The sequence below is a fragment of the Quercus suber genome, unplaced genomic scaffold (assembly GCF_002906115.3).
Source record: "Quercus suber isolate HL8 unplaced genomic scaffold, Cork oak 2.0 scaffold_43, whole genome shotgun sequence".
NCBI lineage: Eukaryota > Viridiplantae > Streptophyta > Magnoliopsida > Fagales > Fagaceae > Quercus > Quercus suber.
The window spans coordinates 1,890,254-1,908,865 of record NW_027069508.1 but is presented as its reverse complement, the minus strand read 5'-3'; the positions used below and the strand labels follow the sequence as shown (position 1 = coordinate 1,908,865).

Below are 18,612 nucleotides of genomic sequence, written 5' to 3'. Positions count from 1 at the left end.
AAATCGATAGGTCAACTTCCAAAAAATAAAATGAAAAAGTAATTAAACAAATGCATTTACTATGTTGTTGATGCAATATTAATCATATTCATTGTTGCATCGATTTGTAAAAGAAAAATGTTATGTCGACAATATTTTCATAATAAATTTTAAGTGGAAGGTTTTTAATAGTTGTTACAGATAAAAAATGTAATTTTAGTAGTGGGTTCAAATTAGAACCAATAATAACTACTAATATAGCAATTCTCTTTTTAAAATAAACATAACTTAGTTACCATTCATTTATTAAATTCAAATACATTGTTGCATTGGCCAATGAGTTGCATACATTGTTGTCTGTTTCAAAATACTCCTTTATTATATGAGAATTATAATAAGTATTAATTATTTTAAAAACTTTATATAATGTTGGTGTTTAACAATTTTTTTTTTTAAATCCAACAGTTACAAGTTACAACGGTAAGGGACATTAAATTCAAATCTTTTTCTCAAAAAAGGAAGAAGAAGGTGAATTTAAACCTTGGTTCTCTTAATAAAAAAGAGGAGACCGTGCCATTTCATTTGAGTTTAGTTAAACCATTTCATTTTTTTTCCCTCTGTATTTTACTATTTATAGAGAATTTAGTTATTAGTTTCAAATTACCTTTTGAGCCACACCACATTTTCAACTACCGTATAAACTATGGGAAGAAAATTTAAAACAAATAATTAACTACTATTTTCAGAACGTTACTTTTTTTTGACAATTCATATCAATTTAAACGTTTCTTTTTAAGATAGCAATAATGTAATGTCGGCAGGAGTGAGGAATTAAATTGGATCTTGTTCTAATTCTTTATATTTTGATGAAATGTTCTAATTCAACTCAATTTTAAACCTACTGTGAAATTTTGGATAAAGGTTTTAATTTTTTTTTTTTTTTTTGAGAGAAAGGTTTTAAAATAAATTGAGTATTACTTGGATAATTGGATTGTATAACAAAATGGTTCAATATTGAGTTGAGCAGCCATGAACAGTTTTGTTCAACTAGTATCTCTTTGTATTTCTAACAAAAACATTCAAATTTCTTTTCTTTATTATAACTATTGAATTTTTTTATTATAAAAAAAAACCCTTTTATAAGAAGGCCAACTAATATTTCTCTTTAAAATATCAACCTCACTCAGTTCATTAGGAGTCTACTTTGATTTTGTTTGTTTTGTTACTTTATATTATTCTCATTACGAAAATCTCTTGTATAGTTCTGAAATTGATCTTTTTTTAGTCAAATATTAATTAGAATGAGATGTTGCCGAGAGAAACTTGTGACTCTTTCTATAAGATCTTATCAAATATTCATTAATCAATTTCACTTGTACAAACTGTGCATCAGGTGAGTTAAAACTTAAACATCCCACTATTTGGTTAACTTATTCAAGTTAAAAACTCAGATGTGTGTTAAGTATATTTGGGCTTGACAAATTATTAGGAAAAGTTCCAATTGTGATTAATTATTAGTTTTTTTTTTTTAGCATAACAAAGATTATAAAATATATTAGCAACACGATTTGTATACCATGTTGTATATGTTAGAGTAAATGTGAAAGGGAGTGACATAGAATAGGAATACCAAAAACACGAGAGTTACGTGGTTCAGTTTTTTCAACTTACGTCTATAGAGAAAACCCTTAAGGGTTATATCTTTATTGTATTAAAGTGTAGTATAATAACCTATGTTACAATAAATCATAACATGAGTATATATAAATGACTAAATTCTAGACTACTAATACAAGTATGAGTGGGCAAATATGTCTAAGATATGAATAATGTGTTTTTAGATCATTTAAAATAAATAAATAATAATAACACAATTTTTATTTTAAAAAAAAAACACGAAATCATGTGCTTTCAAAACAATTGTTTTATTGTAAATCTGATTTTCTTTTTGTTTAATTAATATATATATATATATATATAATAGGCAGAAAAGTGTTGGTCACAATAAGCACAGTTTGGCAGAACAATATTGGAGAGCAGTCTCTTTCTTCTTGTCCCTTTACATATATTGATTATGCATGTGATAAGAGAGTCCACAATACCAGCTCCTCCTCAAGTCTCTTTCAATTATTCAACTTTTTATATTAATTTTCCAAATGAAGTTTCCAAATAAAGGAAATTAAATAACAAAAGTATTCCATCTCTCTCACTCAGGATAGAATCGAAACATGTGATTATTTGTCAAAGATGAGTATTCTATAATAAGAATTGAAACAACATGGCAATATGGCATATATTAGAATGCGATGGGACTTTCTAAATTCTACTAATTCATTGGATGTGCACCCTTGACTCTACAAACAAAAACAAATGCCAGATGACATATGATTCTTTGGATAATTCACTTGAGAGAGTGTAACTTTATAGGCCCCTATTCATTGATAGAAGGGATTAAATGCAAAAGACAAGTAACCAAAACACTTTAATTTGTTCCAATAGAAAAGATTTTACACAAGATTGTTTATTTGAAATACAACAATACAACAAGCAACCACATGTCATGTCCATGTCCCATGCCAATATTTGCTACAAAAATGTAAAACCAATCATCATAATGTAAAATTGCCTTGGATGCAAAGATGTCAAATATCGTCACAGTGATGTCAAGAAATGTCATTTTAACAAATATATATAATTATATATATAAAAAGAAATGTCAGATAGATGTGAAAACATATAAACATGTAGGGTAGGAAGTTTCTATGGTAGCTATTGGAATAAATAGAGTTCACATTTACCTATTCATTAAATATACGTATATAAAATATCTTCCTATTATGAAAATTGTGTTAGTGATAGATCCTGTAAATGTAATATTACTCTAATTACAAGTTACTATAACAATGTATTACTATTAACCATTTGGTTTAGGCAGGAGAAGATGAGCAACTCTATAAATGACAAGAATTTTTTAGTTGAACCACAAGTTTTTTTTTTGCTAGGTAAATGCGGGGGTTTGAACTCTTGAGTAATCGATTTCTATATAGTCTTGGTACCAACTCACCTACATGAGGCGGTGGTAGTTGAACTACAAGTTAGTAGGCTGACACAAGCTCATAGTATTGTCACTATCATGTAAATCACCATTTTTTCTCAAAAACTTAATGTCTAACATGTAGGATAATCATAATAAAACGTGTATAACACTAGCATTTTTTTTCTTTAATGGGAGATACTAGCATTATTGGTTGATGGGCAATTCTACGCGTTCCTCTCTTTGTAGGAGTTGTCCAAAGCCACTATTAGGACATTCTTGGTTCGTCCATTTCCATTTGTTAGCCATGAATTATGAACATTGTTTTGTTCGTTTGTTAAAGCAGAGAGAGCTATCAATTTGACGGAAAGCTGTCTTAAGAATTTAAAACATTTAATTAAAGAGTAGGTCCATGTGGCATAGATAGTTGTCCCACCATCACCATAGGATTTAATGGATGATAATGACTTTACCTGTAGATGAACAGAAATCTTTTATTTTTGATATTTCGTATTGAATGAAGTCTATCAACCTATTACAAAACAAGAGGAGAAAATATGGGAAAGGCCGGTTTAGTGAGAAATAGCCAGGTTCATGGATCAGAGGATTTTTCAAAAGCATTGGGTTCAAAATTTTTGTAGAGGGCTGCATTGGGGCCCTCAAAAATGATCTCAACTTAACTATTGGGCTGAGTATTCAAAAAATTCACCGTACAACTGGATACTGGATTCGTAAGTGGCAACTAAAACTTAACGTATAATAAGTAAAAATAGGCTGGATGAATATATTTTGTATTTTTTAATTTTATGGGATAAAAAAATAATACTAAATAATTTAAATGACTGAGAAGCTCATCACCTAGGTAAATTCAAAGGGAAGATAGCACCACTCATGAGAATTTAGCTAAAAATACAGAACTATTTTGACTCATTATTATATGAGATACAGATTAACCTCACTTAAGGCTGTGTTTGTTTTTGTGGTAAATGATTTCAGGAAATCATTTACCACCTCAGTCCACTGTTTGGAAGACAAGGAAAACAGCATTTTCCGGAAAATGAGCTTTAGTTGACCAAAATTTTCACTTTTGACTCGGAAATGATTTTACGGTTTTAATTTCCCTTCAAATCACTTCTGGAAAAGAGAGAGGCAGAGAGAGAACGAACCACCAGAGAGAGAGAGAGAGAGAGTGAGAGAGAGAACGAACCAACCCGAGCTCTGATCCACCACCACAGCCCATCGCCGGCGTCCACGATCTTCGACTTTGCCAGCGCCACGAACGGACGAACCCACGATCTTCGACTTCGCCGGCGACGCGAACCCACGATCTTCAACTTCGCCTTCGCGCCACGAACTGATCTTTGACTTCGCCGGCGAACCCAGAGCCCAGATCACCACCAAAGACTGACCCACCGAAGATCGCACCCCATCGACGAACCCACGAGGCTTCGACCTTCGACCTTCGAACCATTGCCTTCAACGACCCAGACCTTCGACCTTCGAACCATTGCCTTCGAACCATCGCTCTCTCTTCCTCGATCTTGTCGAGGACTCAGTTTTTTTTTTTTTAAAAAAGTTTGATTGTTGTTGTTGTTGTGGTTGTTGTGTTGTTGTTGCCGGAATTTGTTGTTGTTGTTGCCGGAATTTGTTGTTGAACGGTAGGAAAATAGCATTTTCCTAATAGAACCAAACACATAAAAATATTTTCCACAACAATTTTCATAATACACCCAAACACTTAAAAATATTTTCCTTTTTCGGAAAATAGCATTTCCGAAAAATATGTATTTTCCAGAAAATATTTTACGGGAACCAAATGGATCCTAAGAGATACAAAAACTGAGACTCACTATTCAAAGGAATCCACCCAAAGGATAAGAATTGATTTAGAAGAAATCAATCTTTTGAAAAACTCAAGGTTTTTAATTATGCAAATACACTCTGATTTTTATTGGATTCAACCAAATGCTTAAATAGAGCTTGGAATAGCCCCCAAGCGCAGGAAAACAAAAATAATAACAAATACATTTACTTAATCTGACCAAAGTCAGATATGACTCTTAGGAATTGAGAAACACAATAAATTACTTGTGTAAGAGAAATAAAACATAAAGTTTGATTCATCCTATGAGACACTAAATAAAAACATTTTGACTTAATCAATAATTAAAAAAAAAACATTTTAAAATAATGGGCTATTATTCTGGTCTTCAAAGAAAGCTTTTGGGCCTGGACTAACATCAAGTTGAGTTTGCTAGATCTTGGGACACTACAATGTCACAACTAGATGTTAGATGGCTCTAACCAGTTGTGGACACTCATTTCTCACTTCATATGCTAATGGTGAGTTTGATTATCTTTTTTATTCTAGACTTTTTGAAAAAGTGGTGATTTGCGATTGCTGCTTATGCAACGTGAAAACACACTTTTCATGTTTACAAGACTGAAAAACACAAATTCAAATGACTACCAAACCCCTAAAAGTGGTGATTTGAAACTGTTAACGTAATTTTGACCCCGAAAGCTCTAAATCAAATAAGCTCGGTTTATATGTCTCACTTTCCTAGTGCTTTAATCTTTGATTACTGATAATTTCTCCAGTATTTTGAGGCTAGGTAGTACAAACTTCAACATACACATCAAGTAGGAAATCACTGTGCTAACTTTGTTGGTGAAGAGAGGAGTAGCTGTAAAGAATCTTTTGTGTTGTATTTGAACCCTTCAGCAATTAAAAATTTTCCAACCAAACACAATTAGGATTTATCTCTGGCTTTAGTACTGTAATCTACATTGCCTAATTCCTTCATACTAGCTAAATCAGCATTGCCTAAAGCGTGTTTGCGCTGATCCATCTCTGTTCGATTCCAAAAATTACTTCAGTGTTGTTTAAGAAATTAGTTCACCTTTGGTAAGGTATATTGGTGTGCGCTGCTAAATGCAAACCAGTTTTTCTCATTGTTTCAGCATGCTAAATGCTAATCAAATTTGGTATTCTCTAGAGAGGGAAATGCTTATCTTTTTTAACAGGACTGTAGTATAAAAAATTTTATCAATTGAGTTAAGTGGATTTTATTCGTTGAGCTAATTAACTTATTGTTTTGTCCAAACTCTTTTGGATCAATACGCACTTTAATCCTCTTTAATCCTAATTCAGACCAATTTTATTTATAGGTGGTTATTGTACATCTACTAACATTTAAAAATATTCAATTGTTTTCTTTTTTCAGTTTTCTAATAACTATTATCCATCATTTTTCTTCAGACTTCAGTCAGTACTCACTATTCTTAGAGCTACGTTAATGGATTGTTTTAACCCATAATTTGATTGAGTCATACCAAAAGTTGTACTTTGACTCAGTGATTTTCAGTTCCAGGATTGTCTCATGCATCTCTACCAGTACACATACACTCATTTTCATTTGGATAAAAATAGGACACTAATTAAAGGAAATTAATTTTAAATGTTTTTTTTAGGCAAAACTTGTTGCTTACACGGTAATACACACATCGTTACACGCATGCAAAAAAAAGAAAAAAAAAAGAAAAGCAATTGGAATTGTGACGATTTCCAAGTTTAATGCGCGTGTAATAAATACTTTTTTTTAAAATTGCTACGAGATATGTTGCGATTGAAATTAATATCATTTTACGTCACCTAGATCACTTTTAACTGCATTCTCAAAAGAAAAGAAGAAAAAGTCACTTTTAAGTTTTAACCGTACCAATCAAAACATGAGCTGTTATGCAAGTTTCGGATAGATAGACGGTACAGTGGTGACACTGGAAGTGGGGTTCTTCCTTCCTCATGAATATGATGTATATCAATAGGAGTCCTCTGTTAAATCTTAAATGCAATTTTTGGACAGATATTAGTTATCTTTTACTGTTTACCTAATTATTATTACCCCGTTTGAACTGAAGTGAACAAGCTTCTAATTTGGCCTTTTGTTTTGTTTTGCTTTTGGGCATACTCATTTGGGAGGGAGCCAAAGCATGTCAACTTTGTAATGTCACATTTGGGCTCCATAGCATGCAAAGTAACCAACCTAAAACATCTATCACAGCTTCATGCAAACCTCATTCAAAACTCCCTCCACCACCATAACTACTGGGTGGCATTACTCCTTACTCACTGTACACGCCTCCATGCACCATTGGCCTATACCCATCTCATTTTTAACTCTCTGCCTTGCCCTGATGCCCATGTCTTCACTTCCATGCTTAGATATTACTCCCAATTGGGTGCTCATAGGGAAGTGGTTTCTCTGTTTAAACATATGCAATATTGTGGTATAAGGCCTGCTGGTACATTTGTGTACCCAGTATTGATTAAATTGGCTGGGGAGGCCTGCATTGTGTTTCATGCCCAAGTAGTGAAATTGGGTCATTTTCAGGATCGTTATGTACGCAATGTGATCATGGACATGTACGCAAAATATGGCCCGGTTAAGTTTGCTAGAAAACTGTTTGATGAAATGCCTGAAAGGACTCTTGCGGATTGGAATTCAATGATTTCTGGCTACTGGAAGTGGGGGGATGAAGTTGAAGCAAGTAGACTCTTTAATGTGATGCCTGAGTGGAATGTTGTTACTTGGACCAGCATGGTTACTGGTTATGCTAAGAAGGGGGATTTGGAGAGTGCAAGAAGGTATTTTGATGAGATGCCCGAGAAAAGTGTGGTCTCATGGAATGCAATGCTATCAGGTTATGCTCAGAATGGGTTTGCAGAGAAGGCTTTAAGATTGTTTGATGACATGATTAATGCTGGGGCTCAACCAAATGAAACGACCTGGGTTACTGTTATTTCATCATTATCGTTGCATGGTGATCCTTGCCTAGCAGACTTACTTGTTAGAACACTTGACCAGAAGAAGATCCATTTGAATTGTTTTGTCAAGACTGCGCTGCTTGATATGTATGCAAAGTGTGGAAACCTTGAGACAGCTCAAAGAATTTTTGATGAACTGGGCGTGTATAGGAACTCTATTACATGGAATGCCATGATTTCGGCATACACAAGGGTTGGGGATTTGACTTCAGCTAGAGAGCTCTTCGATAAGATGCCAGAAAAGAATGTTGTTTCATGGAACTCATTGATTGCTGGTTATGCTCAAAATGGGCAGTCAGCCATGGCAATTGAGCTCTTTAAAGATATGACTGCTACTAAAGACTTGAAACCAGATGAGGTGACGATGGTGAGTGTTTTCTCAGCCTGTGGACATCTTGGGGCATTGAAATTGGGAAATTGGGTTGTGAACATCCTTAATGAAAACCATATCAAACTCAGCATCTCAGGATACAACTCTTTGATTTTCATGTACTCAAGATGTGGGAGTGTGGAAGATGCCAATAGAGTTTTCCAAGAAATGGAAACAAGAGATGTTGTTTCCTACAACACATTGATAGCAGGGTTTGCAACTCATGGACATGGAATGGAAGCCATTGAACTAATGTCAAAAATGAAAGGAGAAGGTATAGAACCAGACCGCGTGACATTTATTGGTGTCCTGACAGCATGCAGCCATGCTGGATTACAGGAAGAAGGTTGGAAGGTCTTCAAATCAATCCAAGCTCCTGCTGTAGATCATTATGCATGCATGATTGATTTGCTAGGTCGAGTAGGTGAACTGGATGAAGCTACAAAGTTGATTGAAAGCATGCCAATAAAACCACACGCTGGAGTTTATGGATCTCTTTTAAATGCTAGCCGGATTCACAAAAGAGTTGAACTTGGGGAGATGGCTGCAAGCAAGCTCTTTGAGCTTGAACCATATAATTCTGGAAATTATATTTTGCTTTCCAACATATATGCTTCAGCAGGGAGGTGGGAAGATGTTGAGAGGGTCAGGGGAACAATGAGAAAAGTGGGAGTGAAAAAGACAACTGGATGGAGTTGGGTAGAATATAAGGGTGAAATACACAAGTTTATCGTAGGAGACAGGATGCATGAACGATCAGATGACATCTATGGGCTATTGTCAGAACTGGGAATGAAGATGAGGAGGAACGGGTATATTGCTGACAAAAGCTGCGTGCTGAGAGATGTTGAAGAGGAAGAGAAAGAAGAGATGGTGGGAACTCATAGTGAGAAATTGGCTATTTGTTTTGCTCTTCTGGTTGGTGAAGTAGGGGCAGTGATTAGGGTGGTGAAGAATTTAAGGGTATGTTGGGACTGCCATACAGCTATTAAGATTATCTCCAAGTTAGAGGGAAGGGAGATAATTGTGAGGGACAATAATAGGTTTCACCATTTCAGTAATGGGCTATGTTCTTGCAAGGATTACTGGTAATGAGAGACAACACATCTGGTACCATCAAAGGGGAGTGGAGACTCCTCACTCCTCTGCTTTGCGTTATATTCAATTCAAATATTGCAACTTGAGTATTGGCAATTTTTTTTTGGCCATACAATATGAATAAATAGTAATGCTAGAGCTACAAACTATTTTATAACATTTTTACAAAATGTTGATGTGACCAACCTCTTATTGGTTTTTATCTAGGTCCACTATTAATATCGTTTTTTTATTTACCAATAATCATTCATCACATCAGCAGTTTGTAAATTTTTTTGTAAAATAGTTTGTATCTCTAGCATTATTCATGAATAAATACCATTTGTAGACCAAATAAGTTTGATGTGTCATGATTGGGGAAAGATTATGGGTACTGACTGGTGAATGGTCATAAACCATTACACTTCCAAAGATGACAACTAATAGAGAGATGGAATCGCTTGGTTTTAAAGCCTTTCTAAATTCGCCTAGTTTTTGTAATTGTATTATAATTTGACTTTTTTATATGAAATTTTGTTTTGGATGTATGTGAACATATGGCTTAGGTGCATTATTCTTGGACTCTTTAAGTTTGTAATTATTGTTAATGAATTTTAAAAGTATCTTTTTGAGAATTATTTTTCTTTGTGCATTTTCTTTTTGGATGGTCTTGAAGATGTTATTTATAAAAATAGACTTAAATATGTTTGGTTGTGCCTAATATTAATATCCTTATTGTTATTGTAATTTTTCAAGCCTCTTTTACTGAATTGTAAGTGTTGATATTTGCAATTTTGTTACTATTGAGTATTGTTTCTGTACTACCTGTTGAGCTTAATCAATAGCTAGATGTTCAGCGTTGATGTGAAGGATAAGATCTACTCTACTATGTTTATATAAACATAATTTCAAATAACTCATTAACATTTTAAAGGGCAAAATATATAATATACTATTTCAATTATACTCCATTGGAACATTACTATATCCAATTTTTCCGCGCCCCATGTTTACAAATAGAAACGAACAGGGTGGTAGGCTCTTTTAATTTGCTGATTTTATTGCTTGATGAAATTCTTCTTCTTCAGGACAGGTTTGGATTATAGAAAGAGAGAACAGTACATTTTTTTTCATGATTATTTACCCTCTCCACCAATTCTTCCCCTCTTTTAGTAAATAGAAACGTTTGCACTTCAATTGAACACCAAAGGAGAAGAACTTGATTTTAAATTGCTCAAAATAACTTTGCACTTGGAAGTTTTACTTCCATGTTTTCCCTGAATTTGAACCTGTTTCTTTCCCAACTTTGGTTGCCTCTTTATTAAAATCAAATCATCCATGAAAGAAGAAATTCAGAAATCTAGCTACAAATTGCACCCTCAAAAACGAGGACTCCAACCTGCAGTAGGTTTGACTTAACATCTTATACTTATGATCATACATGAGCAATGTTGTTAAAAGCTCGCTTTAAGCTCAAAGCTCGAAGCCCCAAGGCTCCAGCGCTTTTTGCCTCAAAAGCTAAGCTCATTCAAAGAAGCATGCTTTAGGCGTGCTTTTTTGCGCTTTTTCAAAAAGCTGAAAGTGCGCTTTTTGGAACTTTTTTTATATTTTTCAAAAAAGAAACACCAAAACTGAATTAAAGCTATAGGATTTTGACATTATTGATATAAACTATTGATTTTGTATATTTTTAGTGTAAATTACTTATTAAAAAAAAAAATTAAGTATAACTTGTCCTAAAACCCAACCCACAACCTCCTAGATCTTCTCTATTTTTATTTTTTCTCCTTGAAACAGTAACCCAACTAGATCCTTGGTACCAATTACCATGTTGCAATGTCCTCATATTCTTAGCTCATTCATGGGAAAAAAAAAAAGCATATGATAATATGTGGTAATTGTTTAGTTACTTTAAAGGTTGATTTTGAACATAGCAAACTAATTCTATCAGAGTTATAGTCATTAAGTGATTAAATTATTAACTAATATTACTAATTAATCATAGGGCATTATAGATATAGGAGATTTAAGAAAGGATATTACATGGAAGTACTGATATCTAGCTTATTCAAAAAAATAAAATGACTTGACTAGCAATTTGTGTGTTAAAATTGCAAAAGTAGGGCATATCTAAATATTATATGAATTATATAAAAAGTTTTATTTCAATTTATATGATAATTTGATCATTTGATTGTTGCATTTCTCATTAATAATAATTTTTTAATTTTTAAAATTATTTTTAAAAAAATGTGCGCTTCACTTCAATTAGGCGTGCGCTTGCGCTTGTGCTTTGCGCCTAGACTCCAAGAGCCCTTTGCACTTAAGTGCGCCCCCTCGCTTTTAACAACACTGTACATGAGGTTGCTGAGATAGAGACATCTCCAATCAAGAAGATTCAAGTATAATGAGGTTCAAAGCAATTCATTGGTTGCCAATTGCCAAACTAAGGTAGTAATCTGTAGAAACAAAAGATAATAAGCACCAAGATCAAACCAGAAAATTGCTTGGACATAATATTTCTAGTTGCCATTAACTATTTTAAAACACAATTCCCCATAGAATTAGACAGAACAATTACCAAACGTAGCAAAACTAAAAATCCGAAATTCATCAGCAGTCATTCAAATTCATCAACTAAAATAAGACAGACTCTGTTTTACTTTCAAATCGTGACTAAAAAGGTATAAACCTTTTCAGCTTTTTTTGATTGGTATTCGTCTCCAAATTCAGAACCTAGATTTAAACTCTAGACCTCTTGTTACTGCAACTTGGGCACTTATACTGCTTGATATGTTCAGCCTTTGCAGGTGTAATCTTTACACATTTGCCATGGAACCATCTCTCGCAAATGTCACAGCAAATCCAGAACTCGTCAGTACCATAATTATCCCCACAGGCTCCGCAAGTTGCACCCTGTTCATCATCTTCTTCTTCTTCTTCCCCACTCTCATCATCTTCTTTCGGTGGTGGAGACATCTTCACTCCCTTGGTCTGGGGCTCAGATTGCCGGGACTGTTTATAGGCAACATAAAAGCAGTGAAAACATTACACAAAGGAGCCATACAAAGGGGATAAAGCAAATAAGAACTTCTGTGAAACTGTGCCTTCTTACCGTCTTTCCACTTGATTTGCTTTTGCTACTGTTTTGAGTAGCAGATTGGTCTTTTGGTTGCTTGACATTGCCTGTCACAACTTCAAATATGGTTGGCAAATCATTTATCATCTGAAAAAGCCTCTTCCTGTAAATCCAATTCCAAACAATATTATAACCACCTCTTTGATTTGATCTTATACACTACAGTTATAGATGAAATGTAGCCGCTAATTCTGGCTTTTATAGCTTCCTGCAAAAATAATAATATGAATCTTGGCTTTATAGAAAAGGGCTGCGGACAACATTTCCTGTAATATGAATCTAGGCTTTATAGAAGGGCTTCTGACGTTGTACATGACCAGAACAATAGTAATAACTATTTTCTTAGTAAACAATAGTAGTAACTTTTTCTTAGTAAACAAATGTAATTTTTTTATCAGACCAAGCATTCACTTTCTTTTACATATTCAAATAGTTCACTGTCAATTTCAATGTCAAGGGTACATCCAGAAGACATTAAACAGAAAACTAAGATAATCTAACAATGGTGACTTTTTTTACCTAAAGAAATTCAGTAATACAAAATAGAATAAGAAATTACAACCAAAAAAAAAAAAAAAAAAGAGAAAAATCTAACATTTTTTTTATAAGGGAAAAAATCCAGGAAAATTTAACATTTATTTCTAAAGTAAAATAGTCATAGATAAATGCACATGTAACTAAACATGTATGATAACTTTCCCCATGCATCTCTATCCCTAGCAATCATGAAAAGCTCAGGATACCTTTCCTTAAAGAAAGAATTCTCATTCCAGCAATCATGCTAGAAACAAATCCTGGTATCATTCCCTGCCTCAAGCCTCACACATAACTAATAAAGTTTTCCCAACCACCTCTAATGTGCTTCCATAAACATACTCCATAAGGACCCCTCACTACATACACACACCAACCACCCCACAAAATGCCATATTTTATATCTATTACCTTGCTCCATAATGTGTCCCTCTCCTTGACATACCTCCACAACCATTTGCCAAGTAGAGCTTGGTTAAAAAACGAAAGTTTTTTAATCTAATCCTCCAGCTTGAACAAGAACACAAACAGTTTGCCAATTTACCAGATGAAATTTATTGTCATCCAGCATACAACCCTAAAGGAGGTGACATAACAAATTAGAGAGTTTGACTATGCAAGCTTATGGTAGGTTAATGTTTAGGGGGACTTGTGGATCTAAAGATTAGAACGTTTTAAAAGTAAGGTTTTGTAGGGAAGAGAAAATATTTTATTTAGGGTTGAAAAGAGGTAAGAATAAACAGAAATTGAATTTCTCCACAATCTGTGAACTGAGAGCCTGAACAACATTAGAGAGAGGGAAGAACAACAAGGCCAACATACCTCAATATCAAAACATTCAACAAAACCCCTCTTTGTTTGATCCTATATCTTAACTTTTCCTAATAGAAGAAGGACTTCTAGGTTTATTAGTAAACTAAATCCTAATTGAATTGAATCAAACGCCACACATAAAGACCCATAAACTAAATAAAACCCAAGGCCCACACCTAACAACTACATAATTACTAAAATACCACTAACTCTAGAAAAACCAAGTAAAACATAAATAAAATACTCCTAACATATTTAATTACCATGGGCACTTAATCTTGGACTTTTCCTTAATCTTAAGCTTCCCAAGAGGACTTTTTTTTTTCAAACCATACCGTGGTTGTGCTATCAGGAGTCCCTCCACAAAGCCCTTCATTTTAAGCCACATATTCTCAAATTTAAACGGTGCTTTTTATCCCATTAAAGTCGAGAAAAATTCGGGAAGTGATCTGACAGTTAAATTGCAGAAATATTTCTTCCCAGTTCAATATTATAAGAAACCTGTCTAGTTTGGACATAGATGGGAGCTCATAATTGTTAGACTAGGTAAATGCACCTCCTTCCAACTTCCAGGGTAAATCCATCAGCCCAAGATCTAAAATGAAAACATAAATTTCCCATATGGCTATGGAGACCGTTTCTACATCCACTCGTTCACTAGGGAAATGACTAATGAGTGAAGTTTTGATATCCACCCCATGCAACAAGGAACTCCTGCCAACTTCCTTCCACAATCGTCTTCTTTCCATATCTGCATTGGGGCCATATACACTAGAGAAATCTCAATCAAAGCCATCAGCACACACAGAGTTCAAACAGGACAAGTTACTAAGCTCATGTTGCAAAATTTAAGTAATTGAAGCACTCTGGAATTATGAACTTGAAACACAACCCTTTCCTTGTATACCTAGGTTTTTTTAACGATTTGATTTTATCCATAACAATTTCATCCTAGCATCCTGTGTTCAAAGAAAAAGGAAAGATGATCAACCTTTAATCCAGATCATATAATTGATCCAAAGAAAAAAAAAAAATTGTCTCTAGTTATTTACTCATCAACTCAAAGAAATTCGGAAGAACTGATTAAAGCTAAAAAAAAACAAGAGCCCATTGCTGATTGCGGTTCAAAAATAGCTCAAAGAATAAGCGACATAGTTTTGCATTCAAATAGGTAATGATAAACAGTCAAACAGCTTTATTGCTCATCTCTAGTAAGAGTACAGCCGACATAAACTCCTCTCTCTTTATGCATTCTCTCTCTTACTTGTCCTTCTCCTTAGACTTCTTTAGCTTCTTCTGTACTGCAACTGAAATAGGACTTTGGGTCTTATTTCCCATTCTTTCCCCAGTACACAACAACACATGCTGACAAGTCTATCAACATTTCCTGCTATTGAAGGGCCATTTTCTACAAATAACTAAGCAACATAATTAACTCGCAAAACAAGAGAACAGAACAATGGGAAACCTCGTGCTTCTTCTGTGGAGTGGCCACAAAGAGAACCATCTAACGTACATATACTAAGTCATTGCCATAAGAGCTAATCACAAAATATGGAAAATGAAGTTAACACAACTCATGTTAATCACTGTGGGAACATTTGCTAAAATTGCCAGTATCAGCCAATGCTTCAAAATAATTAATTAATCTGGAATAATAAAAGGCTCCATTTGTTTTAAAGTAAAACATTTTCTTGGCGGCAATGTTTTTAGTGAAAATTTCAGGGAAAACGACTTTTTTTTTTGGTTTGGTTTAAACCCTTTAAATAATTTTCTAGTGTTTGGTTGCACTAAAAATCTCTATGCTTGAAATAAATAAATAACTCATAAAAAGTCATAAAGCATTAGTGGTGGTGGGAGGAGTTGAGGGGAGAAGAGGGAAGGGGAGGGAGGGACATGGTGGTGGAGGCAGCATGGGTGAGTGGATTTTAGTTGGTGGGGGGAATAAAGTACTGATGAAAATATATCTCTTCATTCTTTTCTCATTAGCGCATATAAAATATCTTTGCACCATTACAGAATGATACCAAAAATTATATAAATAAATTAACACGAGATTATGGAACCCACAATCTTATTATTTGCTTGAGTTAGATATAGAATAATTGATTACTACTTCTCCAGATATTTGACATATTAATCATGTAAAAATAAAATGCAGCTGATGCGGACATATCCAAAAAAATGTTAAATTCAAATGCAAAGACAGTTTTGAGCTCAGACAAAACATAATTATTCAATGAGTGTTGCCTGAGACAACCTCTCTTTCTTTCTTATATTTGTCTAGAAGACAGAATAACATGAAAGGAAAACAAATGAGAGAATCTATAATAAGAATTGGCAACCAGTAAATCTTGAGTTGATATTATAGAAAGCCAGAGTAATCACAGCCACTGCAACTATCAGTGATAACAATTTCAAAAAGTAGAGAAAAAAATTACATACCTTTCGTTCTTACCAAACCCAAAGCGTGCACCGAAATAGAAAGCAACAGCAAGCAACCACGAGTCACTGTGAACTGCAACCAGTGATAACCAGTCCTTTTCTTGCATCCCATCCCTAGCAAAGTTGATACCCAATGCTGGCTCAGGAAGCTCAGGAGGCACTTCCTCAACGGGCAGATTAACCTCCCAGGTCTCATTTGGAAGTCCATACAAACACAAGTTCTCCTTCTCTAAAACCAAAACATTAATACCTTAAGAAACATGACACAACTCTCCGCAACTACCAATGTAATCAAAATCACATCCATGCCACCACACTGGGGTTTCTTATATGGCAACAAAACAAATATTTAGAATGTATAAGGACAGTGCAAATAAATGACAGATATTTCAAACCAACAGTGATGCTTCTAGGTCCATCTGGATGTATGTTCAATGACAAAAAAGCAGAAGCAAAAGAATGATATCTTACATACACTTATTAAAAAAATATTACTGCAAGTGATCAAACTTAATACATATAGTCATAGTTACGGTATTAACTGCTATGGGCCTCTTTACAACTGAAATGATCAAAGACGCAAGAGTAAAAAATAACTTAAGATTACATTTGGTTTTCTCAAAGAGCTCTTATGTAACAATTACAGGAGAAAAGAATATATTGAAAGATTACAACTAGAACGAGATTGTACCCCTCAAAAACCTAGTCCCATCTATAAGTAGGAAAAGCTGCCTCCAATTGTATGTATTGAGAGTGAGCTCACCTTAAATTAGCAGCTTCAGCTGTAAAAATTACTTCCAATAACCATTATAAAATACTACCATCTATAGTAGAACAACCCAAATATTTTAGATTTATGAAGTACAAAATTGGGACCTCCAAAATATAAACAAGTAAGACATCTATGCTACAAATGAAGATATGCATATATTGAATAGCACTGTTAGGTCTTCTTTATCTCCACACTTAGAGACAACAAGAATGTACTGATAATCCTTAGTAGACTCAAAAGTGTTTCACAATTATTCTTCAAGCCAAAGCTGTGGACAGGAAACCATGATATCCAATGTACCATAGGCCAAACAGAGTAAATTTATCAAGGCACGTCGGTCCTTGAAATCCTGAATTTAGATTGACCTTTACCTAAATAACAAGTAGTGACTTCTTGTCACTAAAGCAAACATAAGTAGAAAGTAATACAAAACCAAAACAACAGTAAAGAGGACATGTATACGGTATCAACTGTTGAAAATAAGAACAACATGCAGCAAAGGTCAGAACCTTTTTAAAAAATAAAGAATTTTTGACAAACTCTCAAAAATTACAAATACAGATAACAACCCACAAGTTGTACAATCAAAAAGTACAGTCAACACCAAGTATGTCATCAATTGCAGACTCACAATAAAATTCACCACAAACCCATGTCACATAATATTAAAAAGCTTTTTTTTTTTTTTTAGAAAAACAAAAATACAGAAAGAAAGAAAAAAATACCCACCGGGATCGCACTGCTGGTAAAACTTGTCAACGTCTGCAACATTGAAACCCAGAAAAAAAAAATTCAAAAATTCAAAATTAGCAACGTAGTATTTCATAAACAAAACAGAAATTAGAGAAAAACCCACGAAGAATAGAGTGTACCAAGAGTGAGGGCTTTGATCAAACCAGCTCGACGGCCCTTGAAATCTTGAAAAACCTCTTCCACTGTTCTGGGTATTGGATGTGGTATTCCTTCCATTTTTTCTCCAAGCTCTCAACTTTGCTCTCTCTCACTATCTCAATTTTCAATTCCCACCCCTATTTAAATAAAAAATGCCGCTCTCTGTAAAAATATAAAGAAATTAATTCCCAATTTGAGAATTAGGGTTTCAATGACCTTATTAGGGTTTTTTCTTTTTTCTTTTTCTTTTTTCTCTTTTTGGATTTGGGTTTTGTATTTGTTGTTGTTTATATTCCAATTTCGGAAAAAGCGCTTTTGTGAAGAGAGAGAGAGAGAGAGAGAGAGGGAAGGAGGGAGTGTTTGTGGAATTTAATTTTAGTCCAAAGTCCAAACAAAGTAGAGAGTATAAGAAGAAGGAGAAGAAGAAGAAGAAAAAAGAGGAAAGGAAAAAAAATAGGGGTTTTTGTGTAATAGGATATGAGAAAGACAAAATGACAAAATTTTAGAGAAAAGGGCTTAAAATAAAGATGAGGGGTTGAGAGACTTTTTATTTTTTTATTTTTTTATTTTATGGGAAGGGGTTGAGAGACTTTGAGAGAGAGACCAACAACAACACCAAAAAAAAAAAAAAAACGGGTTTTAGACTGCTCCACCTAGGCTAGTGTAGTCCCCCCTATTATTTATCCAATTAATTTGTGGGTCTTCTCCTCTCTCTTATTGGTTGTCTTTT

General features: G+C 34.0%; 2 protein-coding genes across 2 annotated transcripts; one reads left to right on the top strand and one right to left on the bottom strand.

Moving 5' to 3' along the window:
- Positions 1–6,740: 6,740 nt before the first annotated feature.
- Positions 6,741–9,881, top strand: LOC112006997 (pentatricopeptide repeat-containing protein At1g14470). The gene has a single exon (XM_024039317.2). It carries the CDS (start codon positions 7,021–7,023, stop codon positions 9,301–9,303), a length of 2,283 nt encoding a protein of 760 aa, XP_023895085.2. The 5' UTR covers positions 6,741–7,020; the 3' UTR covers positions 9,304–9,881.
- A 1,899-nt stretch (positions 9,882–11,780) lies between these two features.
- On the bottom strand, positions 11,781–18,384 carry LOC112007025 (PHD finger protein ALFIN-LIKE 7). Its single transcript, XM_024039338.2, has 5 exons — positions 17,864–18,384; positions 17,721–17,753; positions 16,220–16,448; positions 12,404–12,530; positions 11,781–12,303 (listed from the first exon to the last, which is right to left on the bottom strand). The coding sequence occupies exons 1-5, from the start codon at positions 17,958–17,960 to the stop codon at positions 12,031–12,033; spliced, it is 759 nt and encodes a 252-aa protein (XP_023895106.1). The 5' UTR covers positions 17,961–18,384; the 3' UTR covers positions 11,781–12,030.
- Positions 18,385–18,612: the final 228 nt, after the last annotated feature.